At 50.5% G+C, this 27,469-nt stretch overlaps 10 protein-coding genes across 10 annotated transcripts; 4 read left to right on the forward strand and 6 right to left on the reverse strand.

The window, feature by feature from the left end:
- Positions 1 to 39: 39 nt before the first annotated feature.
- N7468_006830 (mannose-1-phosphate guanylyltransferase) lies at positions 40 to 1,555 on the forward strand (the record flags this gene model as incomplete). Its single annotated transcript, XM_058476126.1, has 4 exons — positions 40 to 99; positions 157 to 213; positions 291 to 1,469; positions 1,529 to 1,555. 4 exons carry the CDS (start codon positions 40 to 42, stop codon positions 1,553 to 1,555), a joined length of 1,323 nt encoding a protein of 440 aa, XP_058329016.1.
- A 417-nt stretch (positions 1,556 to 1,972) lies between these two features.
- Positions 1,973 to 2,940, reverse strand: N7468_006831 (uncharacterized protein; the record flags this gene model as incomplete). The annotated part of the gene is made up of 2 exons (XM_058476127.1): positions 1,973 to 2,626; positions 2,788 to 2,940. The coding sequence occupies 2 exons, from the start codon at positions 2,938 to 2,940 to the stop codon at positions 1,973 to 1,975; spliced, it is 807 nt and encodes a 268-aa protein (XP_058329017.1).
- Positions 2,941 to 4,092: 1,152 nt separating this feature from the next.
- N7468_006832 (uncharacterized protein) lies at positions 4,093 to 4,476 on the reverse strand (the record flags this gene model as incomplete). Its single annotated transcript, XM_058476128.1, has 2 exons — positions 4,093 to 4,387; positions 4,454 to 4,476. The coding sequence occupies 2 exons, from the start codon at positions 4,474 to 4,476 to the stop codon at positions 4,093 to 4,095; spliced, it is 318 nt and encodes a 105-aa protein (XP_058329018.1).
- Positions 4,477 to 6,518: 2,042 nt separating this feature from the next.
- Positions 6,519 to 8,251, forward strand: N7468_006833 (uncharacterized protein; the record flags this gene model as incomplete). The annotated part of the gene is made up of 3 exons (XM_058476129.1): positions 6,519 to 6,926; positions 7,021 to 7,391; positions 7,450 to 8,251. 3 exons carry the CDS (start codon positions 6,519 to 6,521, stop codon positions 8,249 to 8,251), a joined length of 1,581 nt encoding a protein of 526 aa, XP_058329019.1.
- Positions 8,252 to 8,547: 296 nt separating this feature from the next.
- Positions 8,548 to 9,423, reverse strand: N7468_006834 (uncharacterized protein; the record flags this gene model as incomplete). Its single annotated transcript, XM_058476130.1, has 3 exons — positions 8,548 to 8,825; positions 8,986 to 9,327; positions 9,408 to 9,423. 3 exons carry the CDS (start codon positions 9,421 to 9,423, stop codon positions 8,548 to 8,550), a joined length of 636 nt encoding a protein of 211 aa, XP_058329020.1.
- A 693-nt stretch (positions 9,424 to 10,116) lies between these two features.
- N7468_006835 (alpha/beta hydrolase family protein) lies at positions 10,117 to 11,091 on the reverse strand (the record flags this gene model as incomplete). The annotated part of the gene is made up of 1 exon (XM_058476131.1): positions 10,117 to 11,091. One exon carries the CDS (start codon positions 11,089 to 11,091, stop codon positions 10,117 to 10,119), a length of 975 nt encoding a protein of 324 aa, XP_058329021.1.
- Positions 11,092 to 11,901: 810 nt separating this feature from the next.
- N7468_006836 (uncharacterized protein) lies at positions 11,902 to 16,472 on the reverse strand (the record flags this gene model as incomplete). The annotated part of the gene is made up of 5 exons (XM_058476132.1): positions 11,902 to 14,515; positions 14,573 to 14,753; positions 15,162 to 16,119; positions 16,172 to 16,325; positions 16,384 to 16,472. The coding sequence occupies 5 exons, from the start codon at positions 16,470 to 16,472 to the stop codon at positions 11,902 to 11,904; spliced, it is 3,996 nt and encodes a 1,331-aa protein (XP_058329022.1).
- A 439-nt stretch (positions 16,473 to 16,911) lies between these two features.
- Positions 16,912 to 18,686, forward strand: N7468_006837 (putative transcription factor Rap1; the record flags this gene model as incomplete). The annotated part of the gene is made up of 4 exons (XM_058476133.1): positions 16,912 to 17,019; positions 17,076 to 17,170; positions 17,224 to 17,464; positions 17,517 to 18,686. The coding sequence occupies 4 exons, from the start codon at positions 16,912 to 16,914 to the stop codon at positions 18,684 to 18,686; spliced, it is 1,614 nt and encodes a 537-aa protein (XP_058329023.1).
- Positions 18,687 to 19,165: 479 nt separating this feature from the next.
- Positions 19,166 to 20,370, reverse strand: N7468_006838 (chromo domain-containing protein; the record flags this gene model as incomplete). Its single annotated transcript, XM_058476134.1, has 7 exons — positions 19,166 to 19,178; positions 19,236 to 19,261; positions 19,321 to 19,705; positions 19,900 to 19,985; positions 20,037 to 20,079; positions 20,132 to 20,267; positions 20,364 to 20,370. 7 exons carry the CDS (start codon positions 20,368 to 20,370, stop codon positions 19,166 to 19,168), a joined length of 696 nt encoding a protein of 231 aa, XP_058329024.1.
- Positions 20,371 to 20,843: 473 nt separating this feature from the next.
- On the forward strand, positions 20,844 to 22,995 carry N7468_006839 (chaperonin-containing T-complex subunit CCT5; the record flags this gene model as incomplete). Its single annotated transcript, XM_058476135.1, has 9 exons — positions 20,844 to 20,923; positions 21,027 to 21,120; positions 21,178 to 21,261; positions 21,332 to 21,621; positions 21,678 to 22,326; positions 22,376 to 22,513; positions 22,572 to 22,752; positions 22,809 to 22,897; positions 22,951 to 22,995. 9 exons carry the CDS (start codon positions 20,844 to 20,846, stop codon positions 22,993 to 22,995), a joined length of 1,650 nt encoding a protein of 549 aa, XP_058329025.1.
- Between the last annotated feature and the right edge of the window lie 4,474 nt (positions 22,996 to 27,469).

The following is a 27,469-nucleotide window of genomic DNA, read 5'->3' on the forward strand; positions in this document are numbered from 1 at the left end:
TTTTTTTTTTTCTCAACTCCTCATATTTCCTCAGTAACCATGCTGCAAGTACCAATTCGGGAGAGGGCTAACAATGCCTCTACCAAGGCCATCATTTTGGTGCGGTGATGCAAGGACACAACAAACCCCCCTCTCCACTTACTGACCGATAAACAGGTCGGAGGCCCATCGCGGGGTACTCGTTTCCGCCCATTGTCGCTCGATGTGCCCAAGGTAAGCGCTATTACCTCCGAATTCCCTAGGGCCTTCCCTCTAGTGACCGATGTCTGACCATGTTTCCCTGAAAATAGCCCCTATTCGAAGTCGCCGGCCACCCAATCATCCATCACTGCCTGAAGGCCCTGGATAAAGTTCCAGACGTGCGCGAGGTCATTCTGGTCGGATATTACGATGAGTCGGTCTTCAGGGACTTCATTAAGGACTCGGCGAAGGAATTCCCTCAGTTCCGAATCCAATATCTCCGGGAGTACACTGCTTTGGGAACCGCAGGTGGTCTGTACCACTTCCGTGATGCTATTCTCAAGGGGAAGCCGGAGCGTATTTTCGTCTTAAACGCCGATGTTTGCTGCTCATTCCCGTTGGGTGAGATGTTGCGTTTGTTCGAGGAGAAGGACGCCGAGGCGGTCATTCTGGGTACACGGGTGGACAACGAAGCTGCCTCCAACTTCGGTTGTATCGTCTCTGACTCCCACACCAAGCGTGTGCTGCACTACGTTGAGAAGCCCGAATCGCACATCTCTAACCTGATCAACTGCGGTGTCTACCTCTTCGCGACCGAGTGTATTTTCCCCGCTATTCGCAGTGCCATCAAGCGCCGCACTACCCGGCCGCGGCTCCTCTCTTATCCCTCCTCCGATAACCTCGAGTCCTCCTTTGTCGCCACTGCGGGAGATGACGATGATGCTGAGAAGAATGAGGTGATCCGCCTCGAGCAGGACATTCTTTCTGATTTGGCCGACAGTAACCGTTTCTTCGTCCACGAGACCAAGGACTTTTGGCGCCAGATCAAGTCGGCCGGCTCTGCGGTGCCTGCCAACGCGCTCTACCTCCAGAAGGCTTTCCAGGCTCAATCGGAAGAACTCGTCGCTCCCTCTGCCACCATTGTGCCCCCTGTCTACATCCACCCTACTGCTAGCGTAGACCCCACCGCCAAGCTGGGTCCCAATGTGTCCATCGGACCTCGTGCAGTGGTTGGTGCCGGTGTCCGTGTCAAGGACTCAATTGTCCTCGAAGACGCCGAGATCCGCCACGACGCCTGCGTGATGCACTCTATTATTGGGTGGAGCAGTCGTGTAGGTGCGTGGGCCCGCGTGGAGGGAACTCCGATTCCCATTGGCAGCCACTCGACCAGCATTGTCAAGCAGGGTGTCAAGGTGCAGAGCATTACCATTCTTGGCAAGGAGTGCGGTGTGGGTGACGAAGTCCGAGTGCAGAACTGTGTCTGTCTGCCTTACAAGGAACTGAAGCGGGTACGTTTGTTTTATTTTACCCCTTACTCAACAGTCCTCATCTTCTAACCTTCTTCCAGGATGTCGCCAACGAGGTCATAATGTAGAAGCAGGTCCCATAATCTTTTGGTTTACGAGTCGAAACGTCGAAAAAGAAATTAATCCATCTTGTCAATATCGAGCGACCCTTCATAATCTTGCTGCAGTTTTTGAATGGCTTGGCCAATTGTTTCATCATGTCCATATGTATTGCTGAGCGCTCCGCTTGAATGCGCTTTAATGTCGTGAAGAGATAAAGGAAGCTGATCAATCGACCATCCCAACTTTTCATATACACCCCGTCCATGAAGGAGAGTCCCCCTGTAAACGCCCAGGGCCATGCAGTCCACAAGCGGACTCGAAAATGCAAAATGCAATCGTGATCATAAAACATCGGCCGGCTGAACAACAAATGTTCCAAAGATAAGAACAAGCGAAAAAAAAAGAGGTCATATCGCATGAGAAAAGCACTTTTTCCCTCCCGATCACCGGTACATCAGGGGCTCATACGCCGTCTGCTGCGGATGGTCTTGCATATCCCCGTAGTGATCAAACTCCCGCTGCCGCCCGCGCTGGGGCATCGGCACATTATCGTAGTAATCCAGCGCCTCGCCCACCCGCTCATGCTCCAACGTACTCGAATACGCGGTATCATGGTGCCCGAGGGCGCCCGCCATCGGCGGCACGGCCGCAGAATCATATGGCACCGCGCTTGACAGCGAGTCCTGCTGCGAGTGCGAGTACAGGCCCGTCCGGGTGAGCTCCATTTGGTCCTCGGGCTCGACGTTGCGGACTGTCGTGGCGAGCCCGTATGCGCCGAGGCGGGTCACGCGGCGGCGGATGAAGACGTCGAAGATCAGGGAGGCGAGGTGTGCGGCGGTGCCGATGACGCTAAAGGCGAAGAGGGTTTTGTAAAGTTCGCAGACTTGGACGCCGGTGGAGTTGCCCCAGTATTCGGTTGTGCAGGAGGTGAGGATGGTGTTCCACATGCCGTAGCTTTCAAGACCGAGGCCGGCGGCCCAGATTATGGTGAGGAGGACATTGGTGAAGAGGGAGAAGCCTGGGGAGAGGCCGAAGCCGCAGTTGATGATGATGCTGATGATGGCATTGATGAGGGAGAGGACGCCGGCGACTAAGAGCTGGTGGGGGTTTTATTAGTTTGAGTTTCTTTGATTTTCTATGTTTGGATATTGTCTGGTATGCGTGGATTCCATTTTTTGGGGCTTTTTTGTCACCGGCTAGCACTCATCCCGGAATGTGTGGGGTATGGCGATAATCCAAAGAGATCAACGAGTCTTACCACTAGGAATGCAATCGGTAGCTTATATCCATCGGAATGGAGGTGGGATATGAAGACGGCGAGGATGATGCTGACCAGGATGGATGACAGCAGGGTCCAGAATCGGATGATATAGAAGGGAATAGGCGGGTAGTCGGAGGGTTTGGACCGCATCGTGAAATGGGGATGAAGAGAAAGCAGCGGTTGCCCCTTGGAAACGATTATTTGTATCGCGGGTAAACATGATCAGCGCTCCACTTGACACGTTGGGGGGGCAGCGTGGGCGTGTGTCACGGCGCTATTTTTATCTCCGCGGCGGAGTTCGAGGCAGTGTTACGAAACATCGAGACATCGCCGGGTGCTAAATCAGCTTCGGCCAATGCGCTGATTTGGCGAGATCCCTTCTCATGGATTTCTCCAGGTTGACAACTATGCATATAATGCGTGGTCTGCCAAAAGCCCTCTGGAACGCTCTTCCCGTCTAGATCCTCACCGACCCCGCTATGAGCCCCATCTGTTTCAGTCAAATACCCGCTGCAGAATATGACGTGTGGTTTCCAGTCCGGTGAAGACACACTGCACTCTCCTTATTAAGTGCTGAATTTCAATTGTACCACTAGTTACAGTTCCACTACGCTACAAATCTTGAACTCAGTGAACTCCAAGGATGTTACTAGGAATATTTGACCCAACCGGTATAAAGGACAAAGGCCTTAATCTGAAGTCATATTAAGTTACCGCCTAGTTTTCAGGTGCGACGTTCACTCTTCCCAACCCGGCATTATTCATCCCTGACCTTTATTGCAAGAAACGGCGTAAAAATCTGCCATCGAGGCAAGACACGTAAGAACACTCTAGTGGACTTCTAGCTACTAGCATGTCTTATTCCTGCCTATCACCACATGAATCAACAACCCAAGATATTCCTGTCGGCCTGCATTACCGGTATATTGGCTTTACTGCCTTGATACTCAGCCAGAGAACAAAACAGGGGTTATATCCGTAACATGACTCGAGTTGGTCGTGGTCCACCCTCGATATTTACCTATGCCAATGGAAGAGAAACTATACTGCAATCATACTTACGTGGCCTTGAGACTTGGAAAATCAAGCACAGTTTAATTGTCGATACTTGGGGCTCGAAATGAGGGAGGAAATGGGCAATATAGTGACAGCATACCCTCCCTATCAAGCTGGTGTACAAGTCTGCATCCGTGACATACTCGCACACAAACATGGAATGGTATATGAGGTTCACACCGCACTGGACACCCGCTCTTATCCGAGTCCATGTTTCAAAGTGCCTTCAGGCACTATCATTGCCCTTTAAAGTGGCCTTAACCTCTCAGCCAGCTCTTCGAGCGCCGGGTCATCGTCGCCCGTTGTGCTATAGACCACATTGCCCATTTCGTAAAGTATTGTCAAGGGAATATCACTTGGTGCGTATCCAGGAGGAACTTCGCCGGTTTCGGAAATCACGAATTGAACAGTGTCCACCTTCTCCTCCGCCAATGCTTCCAATAAAGGCATCACGAGCGAAGACTCACCCATCCCAGGAAAGCAATAGTGGACAACGACAGGGACGGTGGCTTCCCCAATCTCGTCCTCGACTGAAGTGGGACTGACAAATAGAATTAGCAGATCATCTTTTGATAGAGCGACAAAGAGGAAGGCGGGTTGGACGTACTCGTCCAAAATTTTGAAGCCCATTTTCACAATTAAAGTGGTTCTGATTTCAAAGCTGTTGAGGATGAGGGAAGAAGTGAGGATCGGTTGTGAGAAATAAAACCACGAAGCCGAACGGAAGGGGTTTTTTATACCTTCTTAGCTGCGCAACCATAGGGTAAAGGGCTTAGCTGAACTTCAACCCAAGGTGCTGATCTGATCGCAGCATGCGAGAGGACTTGGAAATGAATAGTGGCGCCCTGCCGATAGAGATGGCCGGGTGAAAGATCTCCTAGCCACATGGGTATATCTTATTCGCCCATGCTGCATGAGATCAACCATGCATGCCGATTTTTCAGCTGGTGTGACGTTGTGTGATAGCTCCGCTCACGAGTCTTTTGATCCCGGGAAGTACGACGAATATCACCATAGCCTCTGTAAACTGGTTCCAAGGCAGCGCAAATTTATATCTCAGAGAAGCAAACTCATATGCAGAGGCACTAACAGAGTTGATAAGGGGAATCCGGGGAATCCGTTAGAAACCTGAGCGGGAAGCTGAATCTGCACGGGCCGTGGACGGCCTGTTCTCAACCTTCAACTTTCCTGAGGCTGGCTGAGCTGCCCAGACCCTACGCAAGCTTCAATGCCAGATGTGCATCACCCAGCAGGACTGCCGTGGGGGCACAAGCGCCACGGCTTGCTCCATGTATGCGAAATAAATAGCAGCAAATTGCAAAGGTCCCCCGCTGTTCCCAATGGAAGTCCTTTTCCCACCCTGGCTCTTTCCAGGCGCTTGGCAGGTCTCAATGACGTCTCGATACTGCTCGGTCAAGTCGAGAAACTTCTCTTGGGAGTCAGTGCGAGAATCGGTCTATCCGCCAGTTGGATGTGCAGATGGTACACTTATGATCCAAACTTGGAAAAAGAGGATCGGAGTGGTGCATGATTCACCCCGTACCCCCGCAATGAAAATGAGGAGAGGCCCGGTTCGTCATACCCCTCGGTGGTAACAGCATGGGTCGGACTAAAAGACCTTGGGAAAGTGTTTACGTTCCTTGCAGATCTTCTCGGTCTCGAATGGGAGCAATTGAGGCCTTATATACTAGCCAGACGAACCTTAGATTGAGCTGCGGAGGCACGATAGATAGGGCGCTTCCCGGGCCATTCTGCTTACCCTCTATGGGCTTCATCGGTCCTGCAGATTCCGAAGACCTCTAAAACCGAATGTGTACTCAGTACCACTAGAAACACGAACCCGCGCTTTGGGTGCCTACGATGACTCTTACAGTCGGCAATGACAACGATCGAGGGGTGAGAATATTCCCAGTCATCCCTAGGCGTAATATTTCCACTGTGTATATGTCGGAAGAGTAAGAAGAAACTCACGAGCAATAGAAAGAGAGTGGCAGAAGTAGCAGCTAAAATGTTGGGATAATATTCCTACATTATATTGCTGCTGTTCTTCTAGTGCGAAATTGTCTCCTTGAGGACCGAGAGCAGAACAAGACTTATCGAGCAGTGGTGACAAAAGCCAAAGCGGCCATCAGTACGGGAACATTACAAGAAATCGATCAAGTAGAATAGAGATCCAGGGGAACAGCAAGCGGAAGAGAACCGAGTGACGCTAAACTGCAAGGACCGGCAAATCCGGGGAAGCCGGCCTTCTGCTGATAGCAGATTGCGCTAACAGGAACAAGATGATTAGAGATGGCAGTGAAAGCCCCTTATTCCTAGTATACCGCTATGTTATTGGGAGCGGCCAGGGACTATCTGTTTATCTGAATTACTCGCTATCATCGAAGCTTTCGACAAATACTAGTAAAAGGCCAGGCGCTTCCAGATACGGCGATCCGGAGAACACGGGCAACTGGTCCGATGATATCGTCAGGCCTAACGGAGATTCCTCGGGTAGATCTTTGCGCGTGGTTAATTCCTATATCAGTTGGACCGAAGGAAAAATGCCAGGCAGCTGCACCCCGCAAATTCCCACGAAGATAAAAAGGGGCCTGCGGGCTGTCCGCATCCATTCGTAATTGACCGCTGGATCAGAATAGCCATTGGACAATCTGATCTTTCCCGTTGTAGCCATGAAGCTTGTCAATATTCTTATAGGCTGGACTACCGCTCAATGGGCCAGCCAGGCGTTGGCGGCGCCGTCCCCTGTTCGCCGGGCAGGCTTCGGCACATATGCAGATGACATGTTCACCACCGCAATTGAGTGGAATGACGGTTATTGGGATGACGAAGCGGGCTATTTGATTGCCGCTGCCAGTAACCCTGGTCGTTATGACGCTCGCCATACCGCCTGGTATGCGACGCAGTTGCTCGCCCGGAATGCACCAGGGGACGTTGCTAGAGCTATTCGAATCTTCGACAATGTCATCGCGGGCCAATACCTGGACCCTTCAAAACAGTGGTACGGTGACTATCAGCAATCGCCGTCCGAACCTGAACCTGGCACCGCTGAATACCCAGACGATGGTCCATACAGCTCGGTGGGTCTTTTCCGATGAGCCCCCGGAGGTCTCATACTAGTAGTCCATTGTAATGCATGATGGTACTCCATATACGTTACTGACTGTATGCTAGTGGGACCCAAATATTCGAGATTTTGTCGGTTGTGCCTGGCTGATGGCTCTGAATGACTACGATCATCTCCTTCCACAGAAAACCGTCAGCAAGATCGAGCAATCACTGCATATCGCCGCCAAGGGCGATCTCTATCGCGTCGGAGGAGTCGACGGAGACAATTTATACCCATGCTATTCGAACCCGTGGATCATGCGCACCATCTTGCAAAACTGGGTTGGCACTCGAGTAGGTGACGCGAACTTAACGCAGTCTGGAGAGAAGTTTGCACAGGAGCTCTACGATCTTTGGAGCATGCACCACACCCTCTCGGAGTTCAATTCCCCTACATACAGTGGCGTCGCAATGTGGGCGCTGGCTCTGTGGAGCCAGTATGCGAGCGAGCACAGTCGATTGAAAAAAATATGCACCGGAGATTCTCACTGCCAGCTGGAATGAGCTCGCCGGGCTTTACAACGCGAACCTCAAGAACCTGGCTGGTCCTTGGGACCGCACTTATGGATACGACATGAAGCAATATGCCTCTCTCGTCGGTGCTGTGATCTGGGGAGCCGTAGGTCGAGACCATGCTCCCATCCCTCAGCAAACATCGGGAATGTATCATGGCGATGACTTCGCCTTCTACCCATTATTCGCAATGGTCATGCCAGAGATGCTCAAGTATCTGTCCGCCGAATCCAAGGCAAGCCTCGTCAAATTCTCCGAGCCGCGACTTTACACAGCACAGGCGTTTTCGCCGCCGTTCGACACGTATCCGCGGAACATTACTACTTGGCTGTCAGAAAACATCACCATCGGTGCAGAAACAGTCGCGCAAGAGGTCATCGGAGGAGCTGCCAAGAGCACCAGCGCGTTTAGCCCCGCCGTCATCCAGTGGGCGATCGACGAGTATCAGATTGGGTGTATCTCGCACTGGGTGACTGAGTCGTCTATTGATGCCGTGGCGTCTTCGAATGGGCTCAAGATCTCATACCCCAATGCAACTTCCTCGGACGCTTCAGTATCATTCAATTTCTTGTTCAGTGGATTGTCCAGAAGAAATGGCTTCAATGTGACGGGGCTAGAAGGGCTTCCAGCCTTGGATCTCCGGGTCAAGACGAATGCATTCGAGAACTATACCATTGTGTACGACACCGATCAGAGTGTGAACGACTTCATCTTCTACAACATCACATATACTGTGCCGGCTGGCCTTGCAGAGACCCCATTTATCTCGCTCGAGCTCGTTTAAAAGCTACTATACAATGTTTCCATCAACGTCACCAAAACCGACCTCGTCAACTTAGTGTATATATCTTACTATGAATCCCCAATCAATTATGAAGATATTTGCATTGGCCATGCAGTATGACTTTCGTTCATGACTCATATCGCCCTCATTTCCTTCTCGAGTGGCAGTAACAGCGCCCCCGGCATCATCAACTCGCGTAAATGCATTTCTTCGCTCCGAGCTTGCCCCCATCAACGCCAGCTAATTCCGCTACAACATAGCCGGAAAAGGAATTGCAAATCTCCCGCAGAGCCCGCTCAACCATACATGCCATCCCACTCCTCCTCTTCGTCTTCCTCGACAATCTTCTTCCGTTCTTCCGCCTTGTCGCGCAGCTGCTTGGCGAAATCCGTCCGATCGAGCGGACAGGTACCGCGCAGACGCAACCAAGGGCGAACACACTCGAGATCAAAGAGGTGGGTAGGGTGGCAGGGGAGCTGGACAACAAGCGGGTACTCATCTTCGAGGAAAGGGTTATTGCAGATCGGGCAGGACTGGTCGGGTTTCAATTTTGATTTGGGGATGCGGTCGAGCACTATATAGCAGCAAATTAAGGTTAATGTATAAGGTACCCAGATATTTCAAGGCCTTTGTCAAGGCTTGTAGTGAGCAATGCCTCAACCAGCACCCTAGTCGGGGAGACCAAATTGCAAAAAAAGCTGACATGAGTGCGCAGGATACTGGAGAAGACTTACTATCGCAGAACTCCTCGCTGACGCCCTCAACCTCCCTTGGCGGGGTATCAGCCGCCCCCAGCAAGCTCTGGATCATCTCCGTCAGAAGATCATCGCCGCTCTGTCCGTCGGGGCCGCTATTTTCGTTCACTCGCGCGAAGTCGCGGCGCACTGCCTCAAAGGCCTCGGCGAGGGAGTAGAATGCAGCGCTAACGTCTCCGGGAACCGGAACTGCGTGGGGGCGGTGGTCGGGATGCTCAGGGTCTGGCGTGATCTCTGACAGAGTCGCAAAGAATGTGGACATGTCGGGTCGGCGACGGGGAGAGGTGGTGGTCGACGCAGGGTCAGTGGTATTGTGCTCAACTGCAGAGGAATGAGTTAACCAGTTCTTGCCCCCATAGCGGCTTATTTTTCAAAGCCAATGCTTCCAAGAGAGCGCGCACCTTCGTAGGTCGACATGATGGGTTGCTGGTTGGGGTCGAGTTGGGGAAAATGCAGATTTGTGCGGGGAAGGGCCCGCGAGGTTGTTTGTGGAACTGTTGAACCGACGCGCGTTGATGCGACCCGTGGCCTCGATTCAGAATGCAAATCTGGGCGTGGGTGGGCAATGTTGGAGGGTGAGAAGCGAGTCGAGAAAAAGGCCCAGCCGATCAAAGGCAGCAGAGTGATAACGCGGCGCGGGGGACGTAATTGGACCGTGCGTTCTATATGGGGCCAGGATCATTCACGTCCCCAATTTCAGGAATCTCCTCCCTTCTGCCTGCATTCGTTTTTAGATTATACCAGCTGCTATACTATAGTATCGATTGTAGCTTCTTAGCCACACCAAGTGCCTGGGAATTCTTCCAACTTGGAACTTCAGATTACTGCCAGTATATCATACCACTTTCTACTCACTAATATTATTTATAACTGTACAATCTGTACTTACAGCGACTAATAATCTTTACCCGCTGACGTATAGGCAATGAGGAACTCAACTCAGTACGGAAAAAGAAAGACAGGTCTCATCTATATACGATGGTGAGCGCTTTATTTTCAGATAAGCAATGATATTGAAAGCGTTTAGGTAACATTCTACTGCATGTATCACAGGATCTCAGGCTATGGTGTGAACTTCTCTCTTAGATTAACACTCAACAAGAAATTCGCCTATTTGCTCTCAACCTTTCCCAGATGTGGCAATTGCTTCAAGGCATCAACAGCCGCAGACCACGCATGATCTTCAGGGTAGAGTTGACTCCAAAGATAAGCCCAAGTAAGACGAAGGACCATACTCAGTCGCTCCGGACTTTCGTCATCCGTGGCTTCAGCAGTATCATATCCAGATACATCGCCCAATCCATGTCCTCCTCCAACAACTCTGAGCAAGGACTTCGGTCCTTTGCTATAGTTATAGGCATCCGCATGCCACTCGCTGCCCCGGGTGGTCAAAAAAGGCACCTTGCCATCTTCTTCACCGATGACGACCAGTGCAGGCGTAGCCATCTCGGCATGGCTATGAGTCAGGAAAAAGCGCATGTGAGTCTTCGCGTAGTCGCTGAGACCCTCTCCGTTCCGGCCATCGCCTGGGGCAGCGAGGAGCACGCCTGCTTTGATGCGGGGCTCGGTGAGATTCAGCTCGGAGCCACTTATTGGGTCCGTCAGCCGTGCACCGAGTAGCATGCTCGCGGTATGGCCACCCATGGAATGCCCGGCGACGGCAATGCGACTGTGGTCCAGGCGGCCTTTAAGCTGAGGCAACGCAGCCTCGATCACATCCAGATTGTCGAGGATCTTCTTCATGTCCATCACGCGAGATCTGTAGTGCAGAGGAGCATCGGGGGAGACATCAGGGCCCAGAGACAAAGACTTGGAGCTCAGGTGGTTGGGTTGGATAACCACGAAACCACGCGCCGCCCAGAAATTGGCCACTGGTGCGTAGCCATTCAGGGAAGACAGATTGTTCGACATGCCTTGCCCATGTGACAAGAGGACAATTGGAAGGTTGTTTCCTGTCACGGGGGCCGAAACACGTACATGAAGGTCGATGATACGTTCTGGTGCTGGGATGATGATAGGGCTCACCGACACCACTGCGGTTGGCGAGTTGACTGGGAATTTTCGCAGCATCCCCAATGAGGGCATGATCTGGGAAGTTTGGTAGCCTAGGCCTAACGGACTCGGGGTTCTCAGTGTTGCCTGACATGGTGATGTTTCGAATATTGCGTGTCCTGGTTATAGTCGGCGGGACTTGGATGCTTTTGAATGCTGTCAAGTGGTTTAGACTAGAGTTGATGGGATGATGTTGAAGACGAGGCAAGCCGGAGGATATATAGCTCCTTCTGAGGATATAAGCCATGTCTGCTTCCTAATTCCGTGCTTACGGAAACGCTCATTCGAAGATGAAGTAGCCTCCAGATTTCCAGGACAACTCCCAAGCCTTAGTATACTGGCATACTAAGGCCCCCACCCCCGGTTGCGGATACATACGAACGGATTTAAGCACTACGGCCAAAACCCGAGCCAAACAGAACCAACCAAGGCCGCCACCGAAGGAGATTATTGCAGTGCAGAAGCTTACCAAGTCTAGTCTAGCCTTGATGATATCCTGTCTGATTATACTTGATGATAAATACATGGCTCGTGTACCAAGATTATTACCAATCGCGATCCTGCGCGCTAGCCTGCTGCATGTTTTACTATCAAGCCTCGCTGGAAAATCCTGAATTACCCCCTTTCCCACATATAGATATACTGGAAGATGCTTGGAATATATAGAATTGCTTTCCGAAAGTTACTCCATCTATAATTGGATAAGAGATTCTATAAGCGTGATTTGCGCGTCGTCTATTCTTCAGATTTGACATGACTCAATTCGATAAAGTCGCCGCAAAGATACTCAGAGAGTAATAATCAGCCGATTTCGACCGAAGTTCCCGGTAGGAAATATTATGTTCACTGTGTCTGGTCTTTCTGACGGAGCGTTAGCTTGCCTGCCTGGTCAATCATAGCCTCGTAGCCATTCTTTTCCAATACGCCACCATCATCCTTGACCTCACGAGCTTCCAACTCTTCAACAAGTCGTTGATTCTCGCGATTACCCTCGAGAAGGAACTTCAAGCACATGACAGCATGCTCCTTGATGTAAGGGTTATGTGCGTCGAAAGCAGTGCAGCAAAGAATGGCCTCAACTCCACCGTACCGGCGGATCTGTTCCTGGACCTCCGGGCACTTCCATACAAGAGACGATAGGACAAGGACGACCAACTTCTTGAGATTGCGCCACTCAAACTCTGATGGATCTTCGGTGATCGGGGGTGACTCGGGCCGGGAACCGACGCTCTCAGCACCCCCGTCGACGGGATCCGGGTCACTTGGGTCGTAGGGGCGTTCAACAGCAACAGGCGTTGGGGATGGTGGCCGAGAGTTGTCGTTGGAGGAGACACTGCGCGGTGGTGGTGGAGGCGGGGGAACAGAGCCAAAGGGCATAGAGTTCAGTTGACCCTTAGGGATGCTGGCTTCGAGCTCTTTGATCAACGTGACAAGGTCATAGACGATCTCCCATTTGACCAGCAGGTTCTTCCAGTCGTTGTTCTCGGTAAGAACGGCGAAAAATTCAAGGAATTGGTAAACACCCTCATAAACCCGTTCCATATCCCACAAATTGAGTGGGAAGTCTTCGGGGAGGGCTCTGTCTGCGCGGATTTGTCCCTGAAGATAGATCAAAGCGCAGGTTTCGGGAATAATATTGCCACGGAAAATGGTGAAAATGTATCGCACGGTGAGAATATCCACACGGCTCAGTGATGCTGGAGTCCGCGGGACAGTAGTCGATTGAGAGGATCCTGTGACGGATGCAGGCGAGTACTTGGCACGGAAGATGTGTGTAAGAATCTTGATCACTACAGCTTGAGCTGGTGAGATGATATCCTTTGGTTGGCCGAAGTCGGAGTATGCGTGTGACATTAGCCCATTTCGCAGAACAGCTTCCATGATCTGTACCATCATCTTGAAGTACAGTTCGTCGTCAGGAAGGTCCCAGGCAGCGATGAATATGAGGAGCTCGCGGAGTAAATTACGGCCAGTCTCCTGTGCGAGGAGGATGTGACAGCGAAGAGCCTGCATGTTGCGCGAACCGTCCCGCTCTCCACCTTTGAGGCCGAAGCTGTCAACGATACCAGCCTGGATAATCATTGGCAGGGCTTCGATCTCAGCAGGTCCTAAGACCAGTGGAATATCGGTCAGCAAGCCACGTTGTTGATCGCCAGGGCGACCGCGATAATCATCGTCGTCTTCCTCGTCATCTACCTCGCCGCCATCATCGACACCATCGACGTCATCTCCCTCATCCTCATCATCTCCTTCAATGCTGCCATCCGCGTGGCCCTCTAGACTGTGCGACTCATCATCACCCACGGTCCCTACGTCTCCGGTATCGTAGTCTGCATCCCCTTCGCCTAGGTGTGATGACTCTTGCAGACGAGCCATCAATTCATCCTTGGCCTCTTGTAAAGTCTCAGCTGCTGATTGAGATGAGCGAGGCATGCTAGTATCATCATCGGTCACGGCCGAGTCTACAGCATAGTCATTGATCGCAGGCAAGTCAGACCAGCATAAACGAGGGAACCCGGCGGTCAGACTACGGTCAATGGTGAGAATTGTTTTCTTTTTAGTTGCCTCGGGCTCATCCTCTTCAGGGAGAGCAGGAGGTAGTTCCCGAGCCCGGTCTTGGAGATCAGACCATCCATCCACTTTGGCACCCAAAATAGACGTCAGTGCAGCACGAATGTACTTGACTTGCTCAGGGTCTCTTCCCATTTCTTGGATGTCACTGAGATCCCGCCCCAAAATCTTCTCCATGTGATCCTTGATATTCGCCAAGAGAAGCATGGCGGCTTCTTCTTTAATAGTAGATGGCTCTCTTGGGAACTTTGCAATGGTCTCAAGGAGTAGATCTTCGGCAGTCTGGTCGTACAACGCCCGAATAGGCGGGTTGATGACTCGTTCGCCAATCTTGACCACGGGCGCTACTCCTTCAGCCTTAGCAGAAGAATCCAAGGCATCTTTGGGCTTGATAATGTTGGTGTCAGCCGTTGAATGGTATCCGAAGAGATCCAGCCACAAAACCATCTTGCGCTGTTCGTTGTGCATGATAAAGTTGTGCAGGTACTGGAGACAGGTGATAAGTAGCCGCTTATAAAGGTTGACCACTTTTTGCCATCGCTCTTCGTTTCGAGCATTCGTTTCACCGTCAAAGCCCCGGGCGGTTACCCTCACGCATGTATCGATTAAAGCGAGTACACGCTGGTCGAAGCCCTTCGCAGCGGCCAAGTTCTGGGCTTTCTTTGTGGTAGCCAGTAGATTCCGAGCGATGGTACAGAGGTCATTGAGCCGTTCAATATCTTTGACCAGAGAGAAGTAGTTGAATGCGATGAGGTTAGAGGAGGAGTGCTCGTATGTTGCTGCGGGGCTCTTCCATGCAAAGGACTGTGATTCGAGGACAGGAATCGCTTTGGTGAGGACATCTGTGAGGCCTTGCCAGATATCTGGAGACATGCCTAGATTGTGACTAATTGTACTCAGGTCAGACGAAATTCATTATTCATTCTCATGTCTGAGACCCTACCGGACTTCACTCTCTTGGTGCGTCTTGTATAGAATTTGTTTTCCGGCGGCGAGCATATGCTCCAACCGCTTGTCATCGATCATACCCCGAGTTTCATAGTGACTGAGTGTTCCAACCAAGATTACCTTGAGCATCAGTTCAGCTGGCGTACATAATGGCTTTTTTTCGCTCATCTTGGCGGCTTCAACACAGACTCAAGTATCACTTGGTGGGATAAAATCCGCGAGGTGCACAAAATCGATGGCCTTATAAGAGACCGCCTTCTTGACCGCCGGCGGAGTGGCGTGGTTGACGCTAGTCCAGAAGGGGGAAGGCGTGAGTATCCGATCTATGGCGGAAAATCTACCGTGTGCACATTTACTTCTGCGCCCAAGGAAATCTCGCCAAACATACTCATTCTAACATATTTCTGGCTCTTTGCTATACAAAATTCTGCGGAACGAGATGCTCCTTGCTAGCATATGACCTAGACGGGTGTGCACTACAGTCCCGTATTCAACAGATTAGGATCTACCGCATGACCTTGTGAGCGTTGCGGTTCATTTCGAGGGACGTATTGAAAGAGTATGTACATCTCAAATCTCCTGACGAACAGACATCCCCAATGCATCTCTGAGATTCCTTCCGAAGCCAAGATCGTAAATATTGTCGACATCATTCATAGATCGAAGATGTGTCCAACGTGCATCCACAGGGGCTTCGCCTCCAAAGTCATAGAACACCCGGTTAGAGTCCGTCGCCAGCGTGAATCCCTCCATGGGTGGATCTTCATCGACGACTAGGATCTGATCAGTCTGAGTCGGCCACGGGCGCTCATTGAGATCCAAGTACGGCGGCGCATTGCTGATTTGGCTTCGTTTCGCTTTGTAGACAAAGCCATCTTCAACCTCTTCTTTGAGATCGGACCATTTCGAGCTCTCATTCGTCGTTGTACCTGCCCATATGAGGTATGTATGATAAACCAAAAATGCCACCGCAAGAGGCGCGGTCAGGAGCATTAGCAAGGTGACGGTTCCAATCTTGGAATCTGCGGTAATCACCAAAGACCAGACTTGAAAGTAAGTAGTCCATTTCTTCATATCTGCCCGGTAGTCCGCCGGAACTCGAGCCATGAGCGTCTGGCTCAGAAGAGTATGGCCCAGGGCAACGCCATAGATCAAGAGCACGGAGACAGACAGCAGAAGCGCCAGGAAATAGACATAGTTTTGTGCGCCGATACAATTCATCAGCCATACACAGTGGTGATCATGACGAGATACACAAGCGTTGCATATGCCACAATGCTTGCTTCGAGGCGGCTTGGGTAATTTGCACGTCGGACAGACGTGTCCCGGGTGGAATAAGACCCTGTCGAACGGGTATCGCTTCATCTCAGCATCATGATTATCAGGTGTGATGAATGACTTTGTCGCTACGCATTTGTAGATGAAGAAGTATGGCAGAACGACAGCCAGAGGCACCCATACGGTATGAACGTCTGACATACGAGGCCATGCGACTGGTAGGAAAACAAACTCGCCTCCGGCAAGTAAACCCACAAAGAAAATCTGGGAAACATTATTAAATTTGAATAGTCATCTAGGTGGACTTGACACGAACCAAAACTAAGGGGTGATTGTCATTCCAGATGTAGCTGCCACTCCGAGTCCATGCTCGCACAAGCCGCCCGCCCAGCAAGCGGGAGTCAATGGCAGCAACTCCATTGGGGAAATAAACCCACACAAGTCTGTGTAAGAAACTTATCGGAGTTTTCCTGGCAAACCGTTAGTAAGAACGGCGACATTTATCTAAGCTCGGGGACTGAGCCTCACCGGAATATTGGGAGGCGGCCAAAGAGAGCGATGAATGTAAATGCGGAGATGGCCAGGATCGTCAACGCGACCGTTCGGAGGACCCCCATTCTCCGGCGAATACGAGATCACTGAGCCAGGCGTATTAACACACGAAGATCGAGTTCCAGAGGCTGTTTCTACTTGTCAGCAGTCCATGATCACCGAGGTTCTGCAAAGTATTGAAAAATTGACCCTCGGAGGTTGATGTGTTTGTAGATGCCGCCGACATGGTGCTCCATGTCACGTGCTATCGCGCTCGATGTCAACGCGGTTCTTTCCATCAAAGAACTTTGACTCCAATCAGGGTTACGACATCGACAGTTTCGCTCCATAAAGAATCTTTCCATTGGACAGGAGTGATAATAAGCCTCGCATTTTGCCCCCTTTGCCCTTGAATGAATATGGGAGTCTTGACAGTTTGACACGTGATACGCGTCGACCCGTGGTGCTGTGCAAGAAGCCACCGATTCTAAAACAGACCCTTGTTGGACAACCTATTGGTTCAAAATGGCAGCACCGGGATCATTGCCTACACACGGGGGTCTTTTTGATGGTGCTACGTTCTGGCTGGACAGAAGGATCCCCCAGAGAACCATGATTAGGGATATGATTACAGTATGTTGATCTAATCAAACGAACGCCCGAGCGACCTTAATGACGTGTCAAAATAGAGCCAAGGTGGAAGCATTGTCTTACAGGAGAAAGACGCTGATGTTCGCGTGGTCGATCACCTCAGACATGATCTTAAGGAAGTGACGGTGAATACGTAAGTCCCCGAAAACTTCTTGAACATCATCTTCAAGCTCACACTTTCCGCAGGGTTTCATACAAATACATTGAGCGCTCTGTGCAAAACAATAAAGTCGAAGACTTCAACAAGCACCGCGTGGGCTCAACCGGGCCTCGACCCATGGGCGCATCTCATATTGCACGAAAAGGCACTAGGAAAGAGTATACTCGTGAAGACGATCAGCTACTCTATGACTGGTTGCAACCGTACGAACAGATACAAGGTGCGCCGATTAACGGTAACAAGATTTACCAAGACATTGCAAATGAGGTAGGATACCCTCGCGTTCATAAAAACCATTTTAGCTCACTTTGATATTCAGTATCCACACCACACGTGGCAATCCTGGCGAACTCGATATTTGAGAACTGTCAGAGGCAAGCCACGTCCTGGCGGCCCCAAGCCAAGTAATTCAGTTCCTTACAGGCATCAATTACAACTGGCACCCCCACCCCAAACAACAGCCTCAGCTCAAAGCCTGCCTCCAAAAAAATCATCTTCTCTCAAAACAGCTCGTCCTTCGGTCAATCCTTCGGTTCCAGCTCCTCCAGTCCTATCACCCTCGCGCGTGCCTGCTGCGGCCAGCCCATCTCGAAGTTCGAATCCGAACAAACGGAAACGCCCGTCAGTGCCTGACACCGACGAGCCAGCCAGCCCTGATATGGCACCATCAAAGCAAGGGGAGTTACTCGGTACAAGCGACGCGATTGATTCCATGGCCAATTTTCTCAAAGGCTCCCATCATCGCCACCCCTGGCGCCCATCAGGGGAGCCGATCTCTTCAAGTACACCTAGCTCAGACACGCCGCCGGGCAAGTATCGACACAGAATGTCAATTCCCGCGGATTATAAGAAGCGGAGCAAAAGTCACGCCGCTGGGCAATTGGCTCCAAGGCCAGTGGCAGTATCAGAGAGCGAGAACGAAAGCCAGGGCAAGAAGCAATTGGCTTCAAATCCAAGCCCCAACACGGAGAATCAGAACCAAACTCATCGAGTTGCACAGTCCGAACCAATTACAAGGGTGGAGAATAAGAACAGAGAAAGAACCAAGCAGCCAATTTCAAAATCAGCCTCGGGTCCAGAGAGCCCAGAATTAGAGCACACTGCAGAATCGCCCACCCTCTATTTTCTCGACATGCCACATTGCTCATCTGCCGCAGAAGATGATGAGGCAGACGACGAAGAGGAAGAGGACGGGTCAGATGACGAAGATGAAGATGACGAGGATCCCACCGAGATTGAAGATTGGGTTCACGCTCAAATGGCTCGATGGAACTTCGATGAGCGGACTGTTAAGGAGATCCTGATCCGCACAAGTAATAACCCGTACTATGCCAAGCGTGCCTGCGTAGATGGGTGCCTGGCGAAAGTGTCCCTGAAATGCGCGGTGTATGGACGACCGAAGATGACCGATGCTTGGAAGCCCCCGATAGTCGACTCATTGAGCGGGTCATTCAAAAGCATGGCAAAGACCTCAGTGATGACAGACTGAATTTTTTGCAGCGAGCCCGGGCAGCGGGCGTTTCGATTTGATGATACCCAATAGGTAGCGGGAGTTCCTCATAGCTTTCAACTACAATTTAAAAATTACGATCGATCACTTGCCATACAAGTTTGAGCTAAAGATCCGTGTGCAAAATTATAATTGGTAGGATTGCACCAAGATTGCAGTTCTATCGTACCCTGGCTGGTAAATGGAACTTGAAATGGTAGTAGATTACAGTGGAAAGTTGCAGAAAACCATTTGACGCCAGTAAATCGGGTCCCCGAAAGGATCAAAACATATCGGTTTGGGCTTGAACCTCATGTGGAGCAGGGCCAAACAATTGGAAAGTGCACTCAAAACTGAAATGAAAACGTAGCTTAAAGGCCATAACTCCGGAACACCAGATAACATCTTCTGCCCTTGGCTTGAGTATCCGCAAAACACGCTGTCCATAGGAAGACAAGGCCGCAGGCTGAGGCAGTCGCCTATTTGAAAACCCTGGGCAAAGCGTCAGTTTCACAACAGAGGACGAAGAATATTCAACAGCACACTTACAGATGAGACTCGTAGAACTTGCAAATCTAGGGAAATGTCAGTAAAATATGCACGTGAAACGCCATCACGGAAGGGCGAAACATACTTTGTAAGGGCACTTGTGATAACATGTCTCCACCAGAACCTTCGACTTCTTACCATTGGTGAAAATCAACAAGGCATAAAGCTCATGGTTTTCTGGATCGCGAACAATGGTGTCAACTGATTTGACCTGGTCGTCCCACTTGTTGCCGCGGGGAACCCAGTTGTCCTCGTTGTCGCTTTCATCGGTCTCGGCGGGAGTCTCGGCAGAAGGCGCCGTGCTCGACTTGCGCTTCTTCTTTGGTGCGGCCTCGGGGGTGGCGGAAGAGGTTGGCTTGGGTTCCCCCATTGACTTGCGCTTGCGACCAGGACCGCTACTCTTCATAGCAGGGGTAGGTCGGCCGCCAATCTTTCGGTAGTACTTGTCGACGATTTCCTTCGCCCCCTGACTAGTATTCGTGTTAGCGCAGATTTTGGTGTCGGTCTTTGGTGGACAGCATAAGGAACGCAATAGAGAGAGTCGGAGAAGGTTGAAGGTCTTCCAATAGATTCAAAACCCCCAGAAAAAGAGAAAGAAAAGAAAAAAACATGGTGATGCGGCGATTGCGATCCGCCAATACGACATAGTAGATACGATACGTACAGGCCAGCTTCCGGTTCCCAAGTCATATCTTCAGGCGCGTCGTAGCCCTTCCACTTAACTTTCAAGTATAGCTGAGTCGACTTGCCCTACGCAGCAGGATTAGCAACAGCGATAACGTCTTCGTGCGACAGAAGTACCTTTTTCTGATATGAATGGTCCTTTATTTCCTCGACAACGTAGCTATATTAGATTAGCCAAGCTATTCAGTCAAGCCCAGGGTGGGTATACATACACATCTTCATCGTCATCGTCATCGTCTTCTTCCTCATCATCATCCTCAAGCTTCCGTATTGGGGAATCAACTTGTTCTGACTTCGCGTCGGCGAAAGGAATATCACCATCTCCATCTGAGTTGTCCTCCACCGGAGCTAAGAGGGCATTGAGGTTAGCTGAATCGCATGCGCACACGGACCATAACGAACACTGTGATGAACTCCGGCGCGAACTCGGACGCGTCGACTTACGAGGCATGCTTGCAGTGGGAGACACAAGACTGGATATTCTGGACAGCAGCTTGTCAGTAGAGGGAATTAAGCCTCTCGCCAATGGCGGGGCAAAAGACACAGCAAATAGAAAACATACAATTACTTGCGGGTTGAGTCGCGCGCGTTGGGAAGCTGGAAGGCGGAGAGAGTCGGCGCCTTACCGCTTTGGGCGATTCGATTTTAATTTGTGAGCCCGCAAGCTTAACCCCTCCGCATCTCCGTGCGAATTCGGGCTTTGCGACTTCAATCTCCTTTGCCCCTCCTTGATTTACTCTCTTCTATCTGTGAATTCTCTGCCACCTGGCAGGCACAGTCAAGATGGCGATGCGTGAGAAATCCCACCCTGTTTTGCTGATATGACCCTCTGGAACAAAATAACTGACTGTCCGCTATCTGTGCCCACAGAGCTTGATCTTTCTCAAGGTGAATAACGAATACCAATATCAACGTGTCGATTGGATGAACACACATGAGCTGACTCCAATAACAGCATCAGTGCTGAAGGATGAACAGGGTCGCCCATTTATCGTCGTTCGCGAGTATGTCTACAAAAATGTCCCCTTATCAAGCCTAGCCTTGACCACCAGATTATGCTATTTGATATACGAAAAGAGTGGCAGTACTAATACCGGGACACTATAGCCAAGGAAAGAAGAAGAGACAGCACGGTACCGAGGCTGTCAAGGCACACATTGTGGCTGCTAAGACCGTGGCTAGCATTGTCAAAACTTCTTTGGTACAGTCGTTCCGAAGGATTACATGGATGACTGAGAACTGACACTTGTTTTCATAGGGTCCCCGTGGTCTCGATAAGATTCTCATCTCTCCTGACGGCGATATCACAGTCACTAATGATGGCGCCACTATTCTCGGCCAGGTCGGTTTCAAAGCCCCTTTACCTTCGGTCTCGACTATGCGTCAAATACTGATTCGGGCTGCCTTCGTAGATGGAGATTACAAACAATGTTGCTAAGTTGCTGGTCGAATTGTCTAAGTCTCAGGATGAGGAAATCGGTGATGGTACAACCGGTGTCGTGGTGCTGGCTGCGGCCATGTTGGAGCAAGCTTCGGAGTTGATCGATAAGGGCATTCACCCTATTCGCATAGCAGACGGATACGATCAGGCCTGTGAGATTGCAGTGGCGGAGCTGGACAAGATTAGTGATGAGATTCCTTTCACTCGCGACGACACAAGCAACCTTCTCAAGGTCGCTAAGACCAGTCTGGGCAGTAAGATGTACGGCATTATGCATCCAGATCTCCCCTTTCACAGATATCGCTAACCTCAATCAGTGTCTCCAAGTCTCACGATCAATTCGCCAAGATTGCTGTGGATGCCGTACTCTCTGTTGCCGACCTGGAGCGCAAGGATGTCGATTTCGAACTGATCAAGGTTGACGGCAAGGTTGGAGGTTCCCTCGAGGATTCTTTACTCGTGAAGGGTGTCATTGTCGACAAGGACTTCTCCCACCCGCAGATGCCCGACGAAGTTACCGACGCCAAGATCGCTATCTTGACCTGCCCATTCGAGCCCCCGAAGCCCAAGACCAAGCACAAGCTTGATATCACCTCAGTTGAAGAGTTCAAGAAGCTTCAAGAGTATGAGAAGGAGAAGTTCACAGAGATGATCCAGCAGCTCAAGGAATCAGGAGCCAACCTGGTTATCTGCCAGTGGGGTTTCGACGATGAGGCCAATCACCTTCTCCTTCAGAACAAGCTTCCCGCCGTCCGATGGGTTGGTGGCCCGGAGATTGAATTGATCGCCATTGCAACCAATGGCCGTATTGTGCCACGTTTTGAGGATCTGAGCGCCGACAAGCTGGGTACTGCTGGTCGTGTGCGTGAGATGTCTTTCGGCACTACCCGTGAGAAGATGCTTGTCATTGAAGAGTGTGCTAACAGCCGGGCTGTCACTATCTTCATCCGTGGTAGTAACAAGATGGTATGATCTCACTCAAGTTCAAACCGTTATCATACTAACACTATTGTAGATCATTGACGAGGCTAAGCGATCACTACACGATGCCCTCTGCGTGGTACGAAACCTGGTTCGTGACAACCGTGTGGTTTACGGTGGTGGTGCTGCGGAAATTGCTTGCTCTATTGCTGTCGAGGATGCCGCTACTAAGGTTCGTTCCTAATTCCATGCTATCATGCTATTTGAGTCGGCTAACAATCGATCTACAGAGCCCTGGTATCGAACAATACGCTATGCGTGCCTTTGCGGATGCACTCGATGCCGTGCCACTGGCCTTGTCTGAGAACTCTGGTCTGAGCCCGATTGAGACTTTGGCTTCTATCAAATCCCGCCAGGTCAAGGAGAAGAACACCCGGCTTGGTGTTGACTGCATGAACACTGGCAGCAACGGTGGGTTGAAGTCTTCTACTTATTCTGTTTCTAATAAGCTAATTCTTTCCAAACAGACATGCGGGAGCACTTCGCTATTGACCCCTTGATCGGCAAACGCCAGCAGCTCCTCCTCGCTACCCAGCTTTGCCGCATGGTTCTCAAGGTACGGGCGTCTATTGGTTCGTGATGTTCTGCACTATACTAACAGGGCTGTAGATCAACAACGTCATTATCTCTGGCGACGATGAGTCTGAATTCTAGATTACGCGCACATAGTTCTAATGCCTGGCGGGCGGCACTGGAATACCAACCGTGTGCCAAATAAAAGCACAAAATGACGATTCTGGGCGGCCTGCCATGTAGACATGGTCCCTTACATAGATATTCCTGAGTGGCAATGAGAAAAAGATTTATGATCTCTTATCCTGCTACTTGCTCTGTCCAGTGGGTCTACATCACACCCTAGTAATCCCCCGAGTCCCAGGAATGAGTAAACACACTTGTAGGCCAATTGAGTTCGAAGCTGCCAGTGTCATCCGTCCCAAGTTCCCGAAGGCTTGGCTGCCCTTCTATCATCTCCATGGATATTCAGCACGCGCACGGATCGTCGTGTCACTTTTAAGCAGCGGAATGCATAAATTGCTCCTTACGCCCTCAGCGTGCCTCGGTATGTCTTGTGCCATCACAAAAAACTATCATTCCAGACATGGCCAGCTGTGGACGAGTTTGGGGAGAACCCGTGAGTACCCGTCCCCCACCTGGGTACATCTGTGTAGATCGCATCGCATTCACGAGCTCGCCTCTACATGCCGAGGAATAGCGGCCGACTAGCTGCAGCACGCGACATCCACCTTCCATGAACTACACGAACCACTCTGCCTCGGGAAGTTAAGCTCCGGACTAGAAGGCTGTTATGATATGTCTGAATGCCCAGAATAAGCAAAGCCGGGCCTCGTGAGAACCGGATCTACGCTGTGTTACGCGGCCATATGGGGAAATAGGAGGCGGCGTTGTATGTGTACTGTAGGGTCTTAAGCCACGGAGCTTTGATGAAGACCGGGCCAACTCATGGTTCATATAGACTGCCTCGTATCCAATTTTAGCAGACGTGGTTTTTGTCGGTCTGGGCTGCCTAGGTCCGTCACAGGGTTAGCTGCAAAGGGGTACCTGCTTCTTGGGTAAGGATCTTGGCACATATTAGGCAATCTTTACAGCAGAGTGGGAGAGCTTCAAGGTGTAGACTCTACCGTTTTGCTGGGATCGCCGGCTTTGGTGTCGCAGAGCTGGATGATGCTGTGCTCTTTGGCCTCAGAAGCCTGATCCTTTCTTTCCTGTGGTCTTCAAGAGGCACCCGCACATCACCATGTAATTGGCCTATGGGAGCTGGTGGAAATTGATTCATAGTATAGCTGCAATCTGCTTTCAGTCCATACAACAGAGCAAATAGCAGTGTCAGGAGGAGAAATAGCCTAACGAAAGCTTTATCTGATAACCAACAATCAAGCATCATGTCAAAATGATTCTCTCTTAATCCAGAATTCCTTTCGTCTCTCTCTGTTATTCTTGGGTCGAGCTACCTCCTTTCAGGTATCAGGTCCGAGCAGGGTTGACGCTGGTTGATCGATGTTACACCGCGCATGGAAGTATAACCCCAGTTCCCCGCGGCTCGTGGGTGCACAGAACTCAATAAGCTGACGATCCACTGAGGCTCACTCGTGTAGACCACCTTTCGGGATTATGTGCCTTTTTCCGTCCAGTCATTGCATGTGATGAGGTGAGATACACTACTTTGACCTCCCAAAGTACCAAAGAACAACACCATGTTTTGCAATAGGTTTCTTATAACCTTTCAAACTATGATGGGTAATGGCGTTAGCTATAGGAAGTACATTCGCATTTTATTAGTCCTAGTAACTTCACAACCTACTAATAGGACGAGGTAGAAGAGATCAAGATATTTGGTGCTGCCAAAAAAATAATTACCACCCGAAATCATTATCACCGTGTATCAACTTGGATTGCCAGTGGTACTAGGACACGCCGGGCTCCGAATCTAGTTCTACGCGTAGTAGGCTAGTCGCTCAAAGCTCTGGGACTTCATCAGACACGTACTCTCAGGCGAAGACGAGTGTAGCCCGAAGGTAGCTTGTGGAACGGCTTGGTCTGCGGGCAGTTAGCAGCTTCAGCGTCCTCATCTGGCTTACATGTTCAATCTAGTCATACCTACTAATTCTATTCTCATTTCGGCTGGTGTCTCTCCTGTGACGAATATCAGTCTAGATTAATCTAGAGCCATCTCGTTGGGCATGAGAGCTGTCCTTTAGAGTCATCTGTACAACTCAGCCGAGGAGTGGGAGTACTCCTCAATCTCCTAGTAAAGAATTGACAAGTTTCCTGTGCAGAAGATCGAAGGGGAACTCGAGTAGCATACATGAGCGAGCCACTACTACAAGTATTCTTATCTATGAGCATAATATTATGGATATTCCCAATTGAGGCTATACAGAACCTTCCTGGGGTACCACTTATAGCGACCTTGGCATGTAGTGGCTGCATCTCCAGTGCTATAACTAAACTATCCAAGAGTTATTAATAATAAATCATCGGCAAAGGCGGATGCGTAAAAAGCCACCGGCCGAAGACGATTGGGGGCCGAAGAAGGTTGGGGTTGAAAAGGCTTGCATGAACACAGCTTATGTATGGCGCCACAAACAATGTCAGCTCCAGAATTCTCATCGAGAATAGGGTTAGGTTGGGGCTTCGGCATCAGCCCAAATGCAAACCCAACACTCCGGTGTGACCGCACTGATAGGTTACGGGGGGAGAGCCTGATCTGGCGAGCTACCGGTTGACAGGGCTGGAATAGAATTTTCAAGACTCTCCGGTAGGTGTTCTTGATCGGGAGAGGGACAGGCAGATGGCTTCCGTGATCTAGATGGCGCCCACGGCGTCGGTCAGGTAGCTGCTGCAGCTTGGATTTTCAATAGGGCCACCTCCTGCTACTCTTCTGATCATTCCTTGCTCCAATCCCCCGGTAATCGACATAGCCGCGCTGGCGGTGACGATGTTGGACCGGCGACACAAAACGCAGTTCAGATGACCGACCTGACGTTGTGTAAACATGGCGCTAGGTGAGACAGAAAGCTCCACAGTGCAGTGGGAAAAGAAAGAAAGAAAGAAAGAAAGCTTCGGACTATGTTCTCGCCAAAATCAATCTCTGACGTCTCAAGAGCATCGATGGCCTTCGGTCATCAGCCTCATTGTTATTGCTGGCCGCAGATCCCTTCCCCCAAAACAGCGACTTGCTCACATGGACATGGCCTATTGACGTGGCCCAAATCTGTTCGCGGCCAGGCCAACAAGATTCGGCCATGTTTCTCATGAAGATGAAGTCATGGAACTGGTTCGCTATGTCCCAGCCTGGGAGCTGTTCTTACGCAGACGAGCTGGTGTAGTCGGCTGCCTCGATACTACTTTTCCGGGAAATTTTTACCTCCGTCACACGATGGAGGATACCCTGTCAACGGTAGACACACCATGACTTAGGACTTACCGGTAGCGAGGTTGATGTTGATGGCTTTGTGATCGTCCTTGGTCCTTGTCATATTGGATTTGGCTCGGTCGCTGTGCTGTGTACCTACTACATTGATTCCCGCTGACTTTGGGTAGCAAGTGCCACCACCTGGGCAGAGCTGGCATGTATATGTAAGCATATGTGATTTTTCAAAGTCTACAGTGACCATTACGAAAAGTAGCTTTCGATGATGAAATCTCATTAAATCGTGACATTTTATTCAAAGATGACTTTCCTGATTTTCTGTTCATTCATACCGATGCTCGATCTCGACTGGGACTGGACATGCTGTGCTAGAGCACTTGCGGATCGGCGAGCCAGTTATGAGAGCACCTTGGATTTCTAGGGTACCTCTTTGTGTTGCAAGCCTTTGCGGCATAATCCAGTACTGTGACTTGACGTAGGCTTGGCCATTCTACAGGATGATTATGGAAGCCTGGAGACCATCTGGATCTCGAACTCCATGCTGCGAAGGAGGCAAACGCAAATGGTGCCAACCTCCTGTAATGTTCTAGAGTTACACGACCAGGTCAAGGTGCTTGCTGTTTGGTGCCCAGACTTAAGGCAGACGCAGTTTTGTTCGGGCTCATCAGGAAATTCCTTCTCTGAGTAATTCCGTCTACAATAAGTTAAGAACAGAACGCTCCCGATCAAGGGTTGACGGGAGAATAGAATAAAGGTTAAGGATCATGGACAAATGAAAGAAACGAATAACTCCCCAGGGAACGAATTACAAGCATAAGTTCTATTCGGTAATCTCGGAATTCCAATGGCCACCGAACGAGCTTGACAGGAAAAAGAAAAACGAGGAAAGAGAAAAGGGGGCGTGGTCACGCAGACATTATGGCCGATCGACCGAAATTGCAGTTATTGAAGGGCTCTCGTTGTATCGAGCCTGCCGCCAGAATAGATCGGCCAGGGGTGAAAGGGCCTAGAACCCCCACTCTAAAACGCCCGATGACCATAAGAGTTTTTCATGATCAGCAAACAACGCGCCATCGCAAAGCGCCGGATCGCGCGCCCGGGATCGCCCTCGAAACCACAACTGCAGCCCTCACCAAAAGAGGAAGCGAAGAAAAGAAAAGAAAAGCCACTGCGACCTGTCAGAAGATAATCGCCTCCAAGTTTCAACTGGTGCTCTGAGGGCGTTGCACACGAAGT

This window comes from Penicillium chermesinum (assembly GCF_028974085.1).
Source record: "Penicillium chermesinum strain IBT 19713 chromosome Unknown utg000005l:1.0-4115287.0:1.0-4118363.0, whole genome shotgun sequence".
Taxonomy (NCBI): domain Eukaryota; kingdom Fungi; phylum Ascomycota; class Eurotiomycetes; order Eurotiales; family Aspergillaceae; genus Penicillium; species Penicillium chermesinum.